Source organism: Cervus elaphus, chromosome X (genome assembly GCF_910594005.1).
Source record: "Cervus elaphus chromosome X, mCerEla1.1, whole genome shotgun sequence".
Taxonomy (NCBI): domain Eukaryota; kingdom Metazoa; phylum Chordata; class Mammalia; order Artiodactyla; family Cervidae; genus Cervus; species Cervus elaphus.
In genome coordinates this window covers 25503246-25518613 of record NC_057848.1, presented here as the reverse complement: position 1 = coordinate 25518613, position 15368 = coordinate 25503246, and the positions used below count along the sequence as shown (strand labels likewise).

Genomic DNA, 15368 nt, shown 5'->3' with positions numbered 1-15368 from the left:
ACTGTGTTGTTGGAGAAGACTCTTGAGAGTTCCTTGGACTGCAAGGACATCCAACCAGTCCATCCTAAAGGAGATCAGTCCTGAATGTTTGTTGGAAGGACTGATGTTGAAGCTTAAATGCCACTACTTTGGCCATCTGATGTGAAGAACTGACTCATTGGAAAAGACCCTGATACTGGGAAAGATTGAGGGCAGGAGGAGAAGGGGACGACAGAGGATGAGATGGCTGGATGGCATCACTGACTCAATGGACATGAGTTTGAGTAAACTCCGGGAGTTGGTGATGGACAGGGAGGCCTGGCGTGCTGCAGTTCATGGGGTCACAAAGTCAGACACGACTGAGCAACTGAATGGAACTGAACTATATACCTATAAGCAAGCAAGTTGCTAATCAGAGAAAGGAAACCAAAACAGAGCGGCACCAGGCCCCTCACCCACAACATGCTTCTTGAGATCACACTGACGAAGGGTGATTCATCCCCAGGCCGTAAAACAATTGCCAAGAATCTTGAAGACAGGCTGATCTCCAAGCAAATACATAGTTCCTTATGATGGCTTCAGAAAGACACTTCCGTGAGAAAAATGCATTGCAGAGCTCAAAGTTCGAGATGGAGTTAAGTTTAGGCAGAACCAGGCATTGCCATGACAACGCAGGATGAGAAGTTTGTTTCCTCCTGCCGTTTGGGGACTTCTGGCCTCTCTACTGAGGCCATGAACACTCTCACCTGGAAGGATGGAATTGCTGCTGATTGAGAAGGGGATGCATTTGGAATAGATCCTGTGGAGGAAATCCAGTCTGTGCTTTTGGACATGTTGAGTTGCATATATGTGGTAGGCAAGTTATGTGCACCTAGTCTGGCTTTAGGCCCATAAATCATCTATGTCAGGAGTTCCCTTTTTATTTAGGAAGATGGTAGGTAGAAGTCCCGATCCAGATAAAAAGGTATAAATGCAAAGTATCTTTAAGAACATCTAAAACAAGGTAAATTGGCATAAGGCACCAGATGAAACCATGCTCTCTGCACCGTTTTGCTGGATCTTTTGTATCCATAAATTGTGGTCTGAAGGCTTCAGACCTTTCAACTTGGCATCTGTTCAGTGTTTGGTAATTTTTAATCCTTTCAAATGTTATCTGGTGTTTATGATTTCCTTTTCAAAAATTGCATAACTATTTAGTGAGATTTTGTTTCTATTCCCTGGAATGTAGTGTTTAATTCTACTATAGTCACTTTTTTTTAGAAAAAAAAACAAACTTTTTTATTTTGTATTGAAGTATAGGCAGTTAACATACAATGGTGTGATAGTTTCAGGTGGACCACAAAGGGACTCAGCCATACATATACATGTATCCATTCTCCCTCAAAGCCCCCTCACATCCAGGCTGCCACATGACATGGAGCAGATCCATGTGCTATACAGTAGGTCCTTGTTATTATCCATTTTAAATACAGCAGTGCGGGATGGGGAATACGTGTAAATCTATGGCTGATTCATATCAATGTATGACAAAAAAAAATAAATAAAAAAAAAAAAAGAAAAAAAAAATAAATACAGCAGTGCGGACATGGCCATCCCAAAGTCCTTAACTATCCCTTCCCTCTGTCCTTTGCCATGGAAACTATAAGTTTGTTCTCTAAGTCTGTGAGTCTTTTTTTTTTTTTTTAACTTTTTATTTTGTATTGGGGTATAGCTGATTATACCATCAGTTCAGTTCAGTTCAGTCGCTCAGTTATGTCTGACTCTTTGCGACCCCATAGACCGCAGCACTCCAGGCCTCCCTGTCCATCACCAACTCCCGGAGGTTACTCAAACTTGTGTCCATTGAGTCAGTGATGCCATCCAACCATCTCATCCTCTGTCACCCCCTTCTCTTCCCGCCTTCAATCTTTCCCAGCATCAGTGTCTTTTCAAATGAGTCAGCTCTTCACATCAGGTGGCCAAAGTACTGGAATTTCAGCTTCAGCATCAGTCCTTCCAATGAATATTCAGGACTGATCTCCTTTAGGATGGACTGGTTGGATCTCCTTGCAGTCCAAGGAACTCTCAAGAGTCTTCTCCAACAACACAGTTCAAAAGCATCAATTCTTTGGTGCTCAGCTTTCTTCACAGTCCAATTCTCACATCCATACATGACCACTGGAAAAACAATAGCCCTGACTAGATGGACCTTTGTTGGCAAAGTAATGTCTCTGCTTCTTAATATGCTGTCTAGATTGGTCATAGCTTTCCTTCCAAGCAGTAAGTGTCTTTTAATTTCATGGCTGCAGTCACCATCTGCAGTGATTTTGGAGCCCCCCAAAATAAAGTTTGTCACTGTTTCCACTGTTTCTCCATCTATTTGCTATGAAGTGATGGGACCAGATGCCATGATCTTAGTTTTCTGAATGTTGAGCTTTAAGCCAACTTTTTCACTCTCCTCTTTCACTTTCATCAAGGGGCTCTTTAGTTCTTCTTCACTTTCTGCCATAAGGGTGGTGTCATCTGCATATCTGAGGTTATCGATATTTCTCCCGGCAGTCTTGATTCCAGCTTGTGCTTTATCCATCCCAGCGTTTCTCATGATGTACTCTGCATATAAGTTAAATAAGCAGGGTGACAATATACAGTCTTGACGTACTCCTTTCCCGATTTGGAACCATATACCAATTTGGAACCATTATACCATAGGCTGATAATATAGGTGATCATACCATATGGGAAGGTCATAGCCTTGACTATATGGACCTTTGTCAGCAGAATAATGTCTCTGCTTTTCAACACACTGTCTAGGTTTGTTGCCAAGAAACAGGTGTCTTTGATTTCATGGCTGCAGTCACCATCCCCTTCTGTTTGCCATGCAGTAATGGGGCTGGAGAAGGCAATGGCAACCCACTCCAGTACTCTTGCCTGGAAAATATCATGAACAGAGGAGCCTGGTAGGCTGCAGTCCATGGGGTCGCTAAGAGTTGGACACGACTAAAGCGACTTAGCAGCAGCAGCAGCAGCAATGGGGCTAGATGCCAGGAACTTAGTGTAATATTTAGTTTTAAGTCACCTCTTTCACTCTCCTTTCACCCTTATCAAGGGGCCCTTTAGTTCCTCTTTGCTTTCTACCATTAGAGTGGTATCATCCACATATCTAAGGTTGTTGATGTTTCTCCCGCCTGTCTTGATTCCAGCTTGTAACTCATTCAGCCCGGCATTTCTCATGATGTGCTCAGCATATAGGTTAAACAAACAGGGTGACAGCAGACAGCCCTGTTGTACTTCCTTCTCAATCTTGAACCAGTCAGTTGTCCCATACAGGATTCTAAATGTTGCTTCTTGACCCTCATACAGGTTTCTTGGGAGACAGGTAAGATGGTCTAATATTCCCGTCTCTCTAAGAGCTTTCCACAGTTTATTATGATCCACACAGTCCAAGGCTTTGGTGTAGTTGATGAAACAGAGGTAGATGTTTTTTTGGAATTCCCTTGCTTTCTCTATAATCCAGCGAATGCTGGCAATTTAATCTCTGGTTCCTCTGCCTTTTCTAAATCCAGCTTGAACATCTGGAAGTTCATGGTTCACTTATTGTTGAAGCCTAGCATGCAAGATTTTAAGCATGACCTTACTAGCATGGGAGATGAGTGTGGTTGTCCAACGGTTAGCATATTCTTTAGTAGTACCCTTCTTGGGAATTGGGATGGGGCTGATACTGAATTTGGTCACCTGATGCGAACAGCTGACTCATTGGAAAAGTCCCTGAGGCTGGGAAAGATTAAGATGAGATGGCTGGATAGCATTGCTGATGCAATGGACATGAACTTGGGCAAATTTTGAGAGGTGGTGAGGGACAGAGAGCTTGGCATGCTTCAGTCAATGGGTTCGCAAAGAGTCGGACATGACTGGGTGACTGAACATCTGCAACAACAGCTGATTCACAATGTTGTGACAGTTTCATTTGGACAGCAGAGGGACTCAGCCATCCATATACATGTATCCATTCTCCCCCAAACTCCCCTCCCATCCAGGCTGCTACAGAACATTGAACAGAGTTCCCTGTGCTATAGAGTAGGTCCTTATTGGTTATCCATTTAAAATATAGCAGTCACTTCTGTACAATGGTTTCCTAGGTTATAGTTCGACACTGCCATTCTTTAATATCAGGTCTAATATATTCACTTCTTTAGAAGCTGTCCATCAAAAGTTTATTCTCAGAAATCTTTTTTTGTCTCCTTTCCGTGCGTTTTTATTTTCTTTTGGAGTCCTCCTGCAAGAAATTATCAAGTGTTTTGGGGCTAATAGAAGTTTTCCATCTTCTTTCTACACTCTGTTTCATAGCAGGGCTAGTCATGGGCTAGGCATCCTAGAATCATTAGTACATTTTATTATTTAATTGCCATAGTATTTCCCTAACGAAGGAAAAAACTTATACTTTGACAAGAGTATTGTCATTCCAATATATCCCCATTGTCCTTTTAGAATCTGAATCCTGGGTATCTTTATATTTTCACATCTGGGAGATAGAGTTCACTGACAGTGGATTTTTATCTTTGTTTCTTTGCAGATGTCCGCACACAAGCCATGTACCAGATGATGGATCAAGGCTTTGTAGGACTTATATTTTCCTGCTTCATAGAAGATAAAAATACAAAGGTATTGTGTGTGTGTGTCTCTCTGTGGATGTGGGCATGTAGGCATGTGCAGGTATAAACACACACACACAGAATAGAGAAAGATCTTTGGGAATTTGCATAGTGTGTCCAGGGAAGGTTTCAACGAGCAGGGTCATTGAGTCAGGACCTGAAGATAGTGAGGGAGCAAGTCTTGAGGATTTCTTGGGGGAAGAGCATTCCAGGCAGGGGAAAGAGCCAGTGAAAAGACCCTGCGGTGAGCATGGCATGTTTGGGGGGACATTGAGGAAGTCAGTGTGGCTGCAACACGACCATCTGTCCCAGCTTGCCTCCATTAGTCCCAGTTTCACCCCACTGCCCCCAATCTCCTATTCAGGCCACACCTTTACTTCTTGGAAGTATCCTGGTTTGGATGATAACTCGTGTGCTCATCTACCAGTGATGTCTGGGGTAGGGGGTGCTGGTGGGGACACAGGGAAGGAGGGGATGCAGAATCCATGACTTCCATGAAACCAGTTAAGGAGAAACTGCAGTAACTGGGGAAGAGATAATGGACATTTGACTACAGCAGTAGGAGTGGAGTCAATGAGAAGTGGCCAGATTCTGTATATTTTTTGATGGCTAATCATAGTAACAAGTGCCACCATTTATCATGGATTGTATGGCACTTAGTCATTATGTGTTTGACATAAATATGCTCAGACCCTGACAACAGCCTCTGAGGGTTACTATTATCCATATTTTCTGGATAAGTAAACTGAAGCTCAGAGTAGTTAAGTAGCTCAATCAATGGCTAGTCTTGCCATTCTCAGGGAAGATCCCCTGGAGAAAGACATGGCAACCCATTCTGGTATTCTTACCTGGTGAATCCTATGGACAGAGGAGTCTGGCGGGCTATAGTTCACAGGGTTGCAAAAAGTCAGACATGACTGAAGCAACTTAGCATGCACGCCATTCTCTATTTAGAGTGCCTCTGTTTGAGTTTTATGTTCTGATCAAGAGCTTTTACTATGTGTCACTGCAAATGAAAAGAAAATTTCACACTGCAAGTGTGAATTTTGCCAGCTCACCAAGTGTGTTCTGTTGTTTAGTACATTAGTTATAGTCTCAGGATCTATGTTCATAGTGAATAGTCTTCATAATATCACTCTTCTGAAAACATTGAAGTTCAGTATCTTGAACTTCATAGTTCATTGAAATGCTTCTGGCTTTGTCATTATAAATTTATTTATTGTCATTATAGATAGTTACAGAATCAGTTTGTCAGTTTCCAACAAAGGAGTCTGAATGGGTTTCTCAGTTTCTTGGGTGACCATTTATCTGCTGTCATATGAGCAGATGTTTCATTGTAGCCATTTCATGTTGACTGAGTATTTTATCCTTCTTACAGAAACTGATTTATGCATATTCCATCTTTAGAAATCTCTTCTAACCTTCCAGTTCCAGAGGGGCATTTGAGTTTTAGGTTACAGTCTACTAAGTTGCTGTACTTTTTTCAATACTAATCCTCTGTGTGACTTTTATTTCTTTTTTTCTTTTTTTTTTCTTTTTTTTTTTTTTTTTAAGACTGGACGGGTACTCTATACTTGCTTTCAATCCATACAGGCCCAAAAGAGCTCAGAGTAAGTATGACAGAGATATATGTATGTATGGGTGGGTTAATCTCCAGTCCAGGGAATTGATTGTTTTGTTTCATTTTATTAATATTTCTCTCATTAGTAAGATGCGGAGAATTCTGTAGTCTACTTATACTTACTAACATCTCTGTGAGGAGTTAGCATCTCTTTAGTATCTTGGATACTGGGGATATACAAAGCTAGGCTAACATAAGTAGTCTGGACATTGCAATTACATCATTACAGCCCTGTCCCAGATTTCCTTTCTAGTATTATTCTAAACTGAGTTGCACTGTTAACATTTTCTTTCTCTGATGAATTGTGAAACAAAGACTGAGTATGCAGTCTTATAGATTTGTATAAGCTCTTGGGTATCCTGTGCCATAAACTTGATTTTAGATGTACAGCATCTCATTGAAATGTTTACCTAGCTTACTTCCCTCATTGAAATTTTGTTCAAGCTAAATTAGCAAATACAGTATTTACTGCATGCCATACACCATGGCAGGCACCAAGTAGGCAGGGATGAAAGCAACATTCAATATCTCATTGGGAGACAGAAGCAAAGAATGCTTCAGATTTTTTTCTTACAGTATTGCTCAATTTCTAATAATATCGTTGTTTGAAAGAGCAAAGACCTGGGGAAAAGAACAGGTGTCTCTCAGTATAGTACTGATTAAATAAATTATGATATATCTAAATAATAGAATAATATTCGGCTATTAAAAATAGGAGGAAGCTCAGGAGTGATACATATACATCTCCAAGATACATTGTTAAATAGTAAAAGGCAGGGTACAAGAATAGTATGTATAGAATGCTATACCATTCATGAATATCTGGACAAAAACACATCAGTCACTGCAGCAGAGAGGAAGTGGGAAGACTTCATTGTATTTTTACATGGGTTTGGAATGTTGAATCATACACAAGGGTTACAGTTTTCATCACAGTAATAGATGTATGTGAATAAAAATACAGAATGGTACACATTTTATGATCAATAGTCTTACTCCTCAGGAGGAATGACTTCTTTCTCCAAATCTTGTTTTTAGTTCTTCTAATATTTCCTTTGATATCTCTAAATAACATACTTTTTGATATTTTTTCTTGATTTACTAATTTTAGATATTAGCTCTTCTTCTCACAAAGGAGGATTTAGCCCACTGATACTGGCCCATCTCCGTTCTGCCCAGTGTAGTTATATTCCTCCTTTCTGTTCTTCTGTTGTTACTTTTCTAACCTTAAGTAGTTTGCTGCTTTAATTATCCTATCAACAGCAGATAACAGACAATATCTTTTGACTCCCTACTGTTACTGACAGATTTACCATAAACCTTGATACTTTCACAGTTGCAAAAATCTGGGTTCTGTGTTTGTGATCATAATTGCGTTTTCTGTGCTTTGTCTGCTTGTTGATTCTAAGATTAGGAAGCAAAATGTTTATATTGTCATGCTTCTGTAAATATTATTCCATGTACAACCAAGCACTGTAAAGTAGTATGCTGTGATTCTATTTCCTTTCTTGTATAGCTTTTTGCTTTTTCATGATGTTCTGAATGGCTTTTTATCTCTTATTTCTGTGCCTTTATCACCTCCCTGAGCTCCAAATTCTTAAGCGTACTATGGAGATCTTTGGAATCTTTGCTTTTTCCTAGGATCACTCCCTAAAGCCTTCCCTTTTCCTTTGCTAATCAGGTCTCAGCTAATGTCCTGGGACTCTTCTTCATTATCCTCCTGAGTTAGTTCTGTTGTTGTCTGGATTTCATGTCATTTTTCTGGTTCACTCTGTCATTTTGCTGTTAAAGACTCTTCAGTAACTTCCTAAGAAAAGTGTGCATTTGAGCTAAACCTGAGTCTGTGCTTGCCTGAAAATACTTTTATTCTTCATTAATAACCCTAATGGTTAAAGAATTCCAAATTGAACATTAACATTGAAAAAGTGACTAGAGAGAGCTACATCAGTAAAAATGGCAGAGTAGGAAACTTTAAAAGACCTCCATAAAAGCAGTGAATAGTCAGGCAAAAACTGTCAGAATCAACTTTATTGGAACTCTAGAAACTAATCAATATTTTATAGCAAGCAGGCAAATACTAAATCCAGAAAGAAACACCAGAATCTCCATATATAAGGAAATCCCTCTCAAGTCATTAGATGGCCACTAAGCTAACAGGAAAGAGACCTCACTGGCCATACATAGCAAAGAATCCAGACTATAAAAAATTAGTTATGGAAAGTCACTAAATGCACAAACAAAATCAGATAAAACAAGCAGCAATGACAAACCCCAGTTTTCAACAACAAAAAGGCATTCAGATAAACAAATTATGGGCTGTAAGCAGGAAAAGCATTCGTGGAGTAAGCCAAGCCATTGGGCTTACTAGACAAAGACTGTCTATCAGCTGTTTAAAATATTCTCAAATAGCTAAAGCATACGATATACAAAGAACCAAAGAAAGTCATGTGAATGATAGAGACTATCTAATAGAAAATATCCATAAAGAGAGAAGTTATAAAAAGGAATCAAATAAGAATTCTTAGACTGAGAAGTACAATAAAGGAAGTGAAAAATTCACTAGATGGGTTCGATAGCAGGTTTGAGAAGACAAAAGAAAGAATCACCAAACTTGAAGACAGGTGAATTGACATTATCCAGTCTAAGGAAAGAAAAAAAGAATGAAGAAAAACGAAGAGCCTAAGACCTGCTGGGCATCTTAAAGCATGATCAGTGAACTCATAATAGGAGTCTGAGTAGAGGATGGAAAGGGGCAGAAAATGTATCCAAAGAAATCATGGTCAAAAACATCTCAAATTTTTGAAAGGTATGAACCTAATTGTACATCCACGAATTTCAACTCCAAGACAACTACATAAAGCAACAGTTATAAATCTAAGTTGATAGTCACATATTGTAGAAAGATGTGATAACAATAATACAAAAGCATCGGAATGGAGTTATGTAGGAACATTGTGAATATGACTAAGTATAATTGTTGTGCTGGGTCATGTCTGACTCTTTGCAGCTCCGTGGACTGTAGCCCACCAGGCACCTCAATCCGTGGAACTTTCCAGGCAAGAAGAATACCATGTCCTCCTCCAGGGGATCTTCCCAACCCAGGGATTGAACCTTTGTCTCCTGTACTGGCAGGCAAATTCTTTACCATGGAACCACCTGGGATGCCCCAAATAATACATACTTATCACAAAAAAATTTCATAAAATACGGAAAGAAGAAAAGTACCCATAATACTAGCACTCAGAAATAAACATGGTGTATAACCCAGGAATTGAACCTGCATCTCCCACATTGGCAGGTGGATTCTTTACCATTGAGCCACTAGGGATGTCCTTAATTTGAGCTAAATTCTTATAAATTAAGATATTAATTGTAGGGCTTCCCTTGTGGCTCAGCTGGTAGAGAATCTGCCTGCAATGCGGGGGACCTGGGCTTGATCCCTGGGTTGGGAAGATCCCCTGGAGAAAGGAAAGGCTACCCACTCCAGTATTCTGACCTGGACTGTATAACTCAGTCAAAAATAATAAATAAATAAATAAAATTAAAAAAATATGTTAATTGCAGTTTCCTGAGAAACTATTAAGAAAAATAGAGATACATAGTAGAGAGAGGGAGAAAGGAAGGGAGGAAGGAAAGAAAACAGTGTACTAGAAAATGTCTTTATTATACAAAAGGCAGTAGTGGACGAATTGAGGAACATAAAATGATAGAGGCATAACAATTATAAACATATATGCACCTAACAAAAGAACCCCAAAATGTACCACACACAAATTAACAGAATTGAAGAGAGAAACACACTAGTGGGAGGCTTCACCCCACTTTCAATAAAGGATAGAACAACTAGAAAAAAATAATGAAATATATCTGAATAATGCTATAAACAAGCTACACCTAACAGACATACAAAATTCCTTACCAAACAACAGCTGAATTCACACCCTCTCCAAGGGCACATGAAACACTCTCAAGGATAAACCACAGGTTAGCTCACAAAACAAGCCTCAGTAAAGTTTTGAAGATTGGAATCATACAGAATATCTTCTACAAAAATGGAATGGAATCTGAAATCAGTTACAGAGAGAAATCTGGAAAATTCATGGATATGTGGAAATGAAAAAACATGCTCTTAACCAACCAGTGTTGATCACAAGATAAATTAGAAAATATTTTGAAACTAATAACATGAAAACACAACATAGCAATATTATGGGATGCAGCAGAAGCAGTGCTCACAGAGGAATTTATCACTATACATGCCAACTTTAAAAAAATACCTCCAATCAGTAATCTAACTTTACATATTAAGGAAATAGAAAAAGAAGTGCAAACTAAATTCTAAGCAGTTAACGAAGGAAATTAATAAAGACAAAGAAAATAGGGAATAGAGAAATAACAGAATGAAAGAAAGCAAAAGTTAGTTCTTTGTAAAGAGCAACAAAATTGACTTATCTTTATCTATCTGCATACGTGACTAATAAAGATGAGAGAAGAGACAAGAACCTAAAATCTGAAATCAAAGCAGGGACATTACTACCAACTTTACAGAAATAGACTTCCCTGGTGGCTCAGATGGTCTGCCTACAATGTGGGAGACCTGGGTTCAATCCCTGGGTCAGGATGATCTCCTGGAGAAGGAAATGGCAACCCACTCATATTCTTGCCTGGAAAAATGCATGGATGGACGAGCCTGATAGGCTACAGTCCATGGGGTCGCAAAGAGTTGGACACGACTGAGCGACTTCACTTTTCACTTTACAGAAATAAAAAAATGGTTATAAGGTAGAACTGAACAACTGTTAGATAACCTAAATGAAGTAGACAAATTCCTAGAAAAACAAATTGCCAAAACTGGTTCAAACAGAAATGGAAAACTTGAACAGACTTATAAAAATTAAATAGATTGACTCAGTATTCAGAAACACCTCAACAAAGACAATTCCAAGACCAGCAGAGGACTTCACTGGTTAATTCTGCCACCCAGTTAAAGAAGGATTAACACTAATCCTTCTCAAACTCTTTCCAGAGGCCAAAGATGCTATTGGATTCAGTGTGGTAGTATTTAGTTGAGGATTTTTGCATCTGTATTCATAATAACATTTTACAATTTTTTGTGATATCTTTGTCTAACTAGTTCTTATGTTGAACATCACTTGTATGCCAGGGTAAATCCCACTTGATCATGGCATATAATCTTTTTAATATGCAAAAATCGTCAACAAAAGACTACCATACTGAATTCAACAGCACATAAGAAAATCAGTTGATTAATACTCCACGTTAATAGAATGAAGAAGAAAAAAAAACACACATGATGCACAAAAAGCATTTGACAACTTTAAAAATCATAATAAAACAATCAAAAAACTAGGGATCTAGGGAACATGTCTCAATATTTATGGGCTTTTATGAATCCCACAGCTAACATTTTACTCGTTGAAAGACTGAAAGGTTTCTCCCATAAGATCAGGAACAAGACAAGGTTGCCCACTTTTATCACTTTTACTCAACATTTTACTGGTAGTTCTAGCCAAAACAATTAGGCAAAAACAGAAAGGGCATCCAAATTGGAAAGTAAAAAGTAAAGCTATTTGCTGGTGATGTGATCCTATATATAGAAAATGTTAAACACCCCAGAGCTACTAGAGTTGATAAACAAATTCAGCAAAGGTGCACTGTTCAAAATCAGTTGTATTTCTATACACCAGCAATGAACCATCAAAAAAAGGACACTTAAAAATCCATTTATGATGGCATCCAAAATAATAAAATACCTTGGAAAAAATTTAAGCAAGAATGGAAAGAGTTGTAAAGTTAAAACTAGGATACATTGCTGAAAGGAAGAATACTTAAATAAATTAAAAGACATCGCTTGTTTATGAATCAGAAGACACAATATTGTGAAGATGACAGTACTTACCAAAGATTCAGTAAAATCCCTATAAAATTCCAATGGCCCTTTTTCCAGATATGGAAAAGATGATCCTCAAATTCATGGAATTCCAAACTGTCCTGAAGAGTCAAAATATCAAAAAAGAAGAATTAAATTCGAGGAGTCATACTTCCAGATTTCAGAACTTATTACAAAGTTTCACTAACCAAAGTTTGTGGATCTGGCAAAAGTAGAGACATAGACACTAATGAAGTAAATAAAGCTGCTTATCTACGGCCAATTGGTTTTCACGAAAGGTGCTGATGTCATTCAATGAGGAAAGAAGAGTTTGTTCAATAAGTGGTGCTGGAACAACTGGTTATCCACATACACCAGGTATAAAAATTAATGACATAAACAGAAGAGCTAAAACTATAAAATGCTTAGAAGAAAACATAGGGGTAAATTTTCATGAAAGAAAATTTCTATAAAGAAAGCTGAGCATCAAAGAATGGATGCTTTTGAACTGTGGTGTTGGAGAAGACTCTTGAGAGTCCCTTGGACTGCAAGGAGATCCAACCAGTCCATCCTAAAGGAGATCAGTCCTGAGTTTTCATTGGAAGGACTGATGTTGAAGCTGAAACTCCAATACTTTGGCCACCTGATGCGAAGAGCTGACTCATTTGAAAAGACACTGATGCGGGGAAAGATTGAAGGCAGGAGGGGAAGGGCATGACAGAGGATGAGATGGTTGGAGGGCATCACTGACTTGATGGACATGGGTTTGGGTGGACTCCGGGAGTTGGTGATGGACAGGGAGGCCTGGCATGCTGAGGTTCATGGGGTTGCAAAGAGTTGGACACGACTGAGCAACTGACCTGAACTGAACTGAAATTTTCATGACATTGGATTTGGTAATGGAGTCTTATATATGATACCAAAAACATGAATAACAAAAGAAAACAGATAAATTGGATTTCATAACAACTTTTCTGCATCAAATGACATCAAGGAAGCCAAATGACAACCTATAGAATAGAAGAAAATACTGAAAATCTGATATCTGAATGAGTCTAGTATCCAGAATGTATAAAATGACATCTTAAAAATTGGTACAGGACTTAAATAGATATTTCTCCAAAGTAAATATGCAAAAGGTTCACAGGCACATGGAAAGATGCTCGACATCATTAGTTATTTGGAAAATGCAAAGCAAAACTATAACAAGATCCCACCATAATCCACTGAGTTGACCATAATATTAAAAATGGAGAATAACAAATGTTGACAGAGATGTGGAGAAATTGCAACCTTCAGGCATTGCTGATGGGGAATGTAAAATGGTGAGGCTGCTGTGAGAAAGCATCAGGGGGAGGTTCTCCAAAAAGTTAAACACAGAAATATGATTTAGCAACTCTATTCCTAGGTATATACCAAAAAGAATTAAAAACAGGTACTCAAACACTTGGACATGAATATTCATAGCAGCACTGTTCACAATAGCCAAAAGTTGGAAATGACCCAAATGTCCATCAACTGATGAATGGATAAACAAAATTTAATGATATATGCATTCAGTGGACTATTACTCATTGCAAAAATATGAATGAGGTGCTGAAACATACTACAATGTGGAAGGACTTTGAAAGCATTAATGCTAAGTGAAGGAAGTCAAACAAAACAGGTCACATACTGTAAGATTTCATTTATATGAAGTATCCAGAATAGAGACAAAGACTGGTGTTTGGCATGGGTTGGTCAGAGGGAAGGATGGGGAGCAGTTGCTTTAATTGATACGGGATTTTATTTTGGGGAAATGTAAGTTTTTTAGAACTACATAGAAGTTGTGGTCTTACAACACTGTAAATGTACTAAATTCTATTGAATTGTTGCCTTTATTTTTTTTCTATTTTTTTTTAAATTTATTTTTTTTTTAGTGTTTCCTTTATTTATTTATTTATTTATTTATTTTTTCAGTGGGTTTTGTCATACATTGACATGAATCAGCAATAGATTTACACGTATTCCCCATCCCGATCCCCCCTCCCACCTCCCGAATTGTTGCCTTTAAAATGGCTAATTTTATGTTATGTAAATTTCATCTCAATTTTTAAAAATGGGCAAAGGATTCGAATTGCCACTTCTCCAAGGAGGATATATAGTGACCACAGAAACAGCTGCCCAACATCATTAGTCTTTAAGACCTGTAATGAGATACTAGGATGACCATGGACTACCCTTGTGGCTCAGCTGGTAAAGAATCCACCTGCAATGCAGGAGACCTGGGTTCGATCCCTGGGTCGAGAAGATCCCCTGGAGAAGGGAAAGGCTACCCACTCCAGTATTCTTGGGCTTCCCTGGTGGCTCAGATGGTAAAGAATCCACCTGCAATGCGGGAGATCTCGGTTCGATCCCTGGGTTGGGAAGATCCCCTGGAGAAGGAATAGGCTACCCACTCCAGTATTCTGGTCTGGAGAATTCCATGGACGGTATAGACTCATGGGGTCACAAAGAGTCAGACATGACTGAGCGACTTTCACTTCACTTCACTTTAGGATGGCTATAATTTTTTTGAAGGAAAATAATGTGTGGCTGAGGATGTGGAGAAAGAAACCTTGACTCATTGTAAGTGGGAATCTAGAATGATTCAGATGCTGTGGAAAAGTTTGGTGATGTCCTCAAAAATGTGTATACTGAATTACCATATGACCTAGCAATTCCAGTCCTAAGTGTATACAAGAGACAACAGAAAACAGGTATTCAAAAAAAATATGTACATGTCAATGTATGACAAAAACCACTACAATATTGTAAAGTAATTAGCCTCCAACTAATAAAAATAAATGAAAAAAAAAAGAATTTTAAATGGAAAAAAAACATACTTGAATGTTCATGGCAGCACTGTCCATAAATAGACAAAAAGTGAAAAAAACCCAGATGTCCATCATCTGATAAGTGGATAAACAAAAAGTAGTATAAACATACACTGGACTTTTCTATCATAAACAGGAATGAGGTACTGATAAATGCTGTGACCCTGAATACATGTTAAGTGAAAGAAGCCAGGTGCAAAAGGCCATGTGGTAGGAAATGTCCAGAACAGGCAGATCTGTAGTGACAAAAATTAGAGGAAAGAGATAAACTGGGAATGTATTATTTTGCCAGGGCTTCTGTAAAAAATAGCACCAACTGAGTGGCTTAAACAACAGAAATTTATCAGTGTTTTTCTCACAGTTCTGGAGGCTAGAAGTGCCAAGATCAAGGTGCT

The 15368-nt window shown here is 38.5% G+C and overlaps 1 protein-coding gene across 3 annotated transcripts in view; it reads left to right on the top strand.

The window, feature by feature from the left end:
• BRCC3 (BRCA1/BRCA2-containing complex subunit 3) overlaps nucleotides 1–15368 on the top strand; it is a 61699-nt gene that overhangs the window by 14191 nt on the left and 32140 nt on the right. For all 3 annotated transcript variants that reach the window (XM_043896050.1, XM_043896051.1, XM_043896049.1), the window contains 2 exons: nucleotides 4529–4617; nucleotides 6162–6217. In XM_043896050.1, coding sequence (XP_043751985.1) covers nucleotides 4529–4617; nucleotides 6162–6217 — 145 coding nt within the window. The remainder of the gene's footprint in view (nucleotides 1–4528; nucleotides 4618–6161; nucleotides 6218–15368) is intronic.